The 2144-nt window shown below is 38.0% G+C and overlaps 1 protein-coding gene across 1 annotated transcript; it reads left to right on the top strand.

Annotated features, from left to right (window-relative positions):
- Nucleotides 1–282: 282 nt before the first annotated feature.
- Nucleotides 283–1762, top strand: LOC111316021 (protodermal factor 1-like). The gene is made up of 3 exons (XM_022918036.2): nucleotides 283–580; nucleotides 815–1178; nucleotides 1245–1762. Exons 1-3 carry the CDS (start codon nucleotides 418–420, stop codon nucleotides 1573–1575), a joined length of 858 nt encoding a protein of 285 aa, XP_022773771.2. The 5' UTR covers nucleotides 283–417; the 3' UTR covers nucleotides 1576–1762.
- Nucleotides 1763–2144: the final 382 nt, after the last annotated feature.

The raw sequence follows: 2144 nt of genomic DNA on the forward strand, positions 1-2144 counted from the left end.
ATTTTAAATTCAATGAGAATTTTCATATGGCACTTTTTATGATTTTTTTATAATTTTATTTTTATTAGATATATTTTATGATAATAAAAAATTAATTTAAATATTACATGTCATCTTATTTTATTTTCTTTATCTTTCGTTTTTTAATTACATAAATTTTTTATAAAAAAACTGGATAAAGAAAAATGACAAAATAAAAAAATTTTGACTCCCGGGCAATGCGCGGGTATCACCTAGCTAATAGTTATTAATAGCACATATAAGTGCAACTGCTGGCATCAACTAACCTCGTGCTGGTTCACCTGCTTCCATTTACTTCACCGTGTACACTTATATTCACCCCTGATTCTTCTGAATCCACTCACCTTCCTATCTTCATTCTTTCTTCTTGTTGGAGTGTTTCGATTCCAGACAGAGATGGAGAGGGAAAGAAGCAAGCAGGTTTCTTTGTTCATGTGGATTTTGGTAGCTGGCTTGCTCTTCCAGAACTTGGTTATTCCAGTTACGTCCTTTAGCTTAGAAGAGCAGAAGAACTACTACCATCCAGCTCCAGATCCTCATACAGGAACTCCCGCCTCAGGTTTCACTCTCTTGGCACTCACATTGAACCAAAGAAACTATTTGTGATTGCTTGTCACATGCCATATATATATATATATATTTGTTTTTTTTTAAATCAGTCAGTTATGGCGAACTATGCCTTATTTAGTATATGGTTCATACAATTTGGCTGATGTTTCCATTTTGTTCATTTATCGTCCTTAATTTGTCATCTGCACAACATGCATGCTGATTTAAATGGTTCTAACTGCAGGTTCACACGGGACACCATCACACGGTTCAGGAGGTAGCTATGGTGGCACACCTCCCTATCATGGAACGCCATCACATGGAGGTGGCTACCCAACACCATCAACGCCTTCAGGTGGAAATTGTGGAACTCCGCCGCATGAACCATCAACTCCATCAAGACCACCACGCGTTCCTTCACATGGTGGATATTACCACTCCCCTCCAACTTCTGGAGGTGGTAGTCCTCCATCATATGGAGGTGGTAGTCCTCCAACACCAGTCACTATAAGCCCACCAACGACTCCCATTATTGATCCAGGAACTCCAAGCGTTCCCACACCTCCATTCTTTCCTGCTCCAACTCCACCTTTTGGTGGTACATGCGAGTAAGTCACTGTAACTTCATCATGAAGTTATGACACTAACTAACTACTCATATTTGTTACTTTCAGTTTCTGGAGGAGTCATCCAACACTGATGTGGGGTTTGCTTGGTTGGTGGGGCACTGTAGGCAGTGCATTCGGTGTGACCAGCATCCCTGGGTTTGGAGCAACCATGAGCTTGCGCCAAGCACTTTCAAACACACGTACTGATGGACTTGGTGCGCTTTACCGAGAAGGCACAGCTTCCTTGCTGAACTCCATGGTGAATAACAGGTTCCCATTCTCAACTAAGCAAGTCAGAGACAGTTTTGTTGCAGCACTTGGTTCAAACAGTGCTGCAGCAGCTCAGGCTCGTCTCTTCAAGCTTGCCAATGAAGGCCACCTCAAGCCCAGGGCCTAAACAACACCATTGGTGTGTCAGTTTCTTGAAGCATTTATCCACCAGTGTGTTCTACTTAGGTTTTGTGCTTGTAGTATTTTCTAATATCTGTGATGCTATAGCTTTCTATCGGAAAGATACATTGTGGAGAATTAAATGTTAATTATGTTTTCTTATTGTTAAATAAGATTTAAGCATTTTCTTTCAATTTCCTGCTACCCCACATCGGCATCTATTTGTCCTTACGTTTCTTCTATTTGCTAAAGAAACAAACAGGAAAGAATATTTTGGATTCAGTTCCACATATTCCAAAGTTCTAATCGATAGTGTATTCCTCTATTTGTTACCTTATGGCTTGTATGGAATCCGTTGAAAGTCTTGTGAAAAGATAATTTTTAATGAATTTATTTTGGTATAAATAAATTTATTTGCATCCACTTAAAAAAGAGATACATTGATTAAAATTTAAGAACCCTTGTCATTAAAAAAATCCTATTTGATAGAGGTTTTTTATTTCTAATGAATTCATTAAGTTCATATAAATAAATTTATTTATACCGATAAAAAAAATATACTGAGTAAAATTTTCA

Source organism: Durio zibethinus, chromosome 24 (genome assembly GCF_047325235.1).
Source record: "Durio zibethinus cultivar Kanyao isolate XHJ-2024 chromosome 24, ASM4732523v1, whole genome shotgun sequence".
In the NCBI taxonomy this organism is placed as follows: domain Eukaryota; kingdom Viridiplantae; phylum Streptophyta; class Magnoliopsida; order Malvales; family Malvaceae; genus Durio; species Durio zibethinus.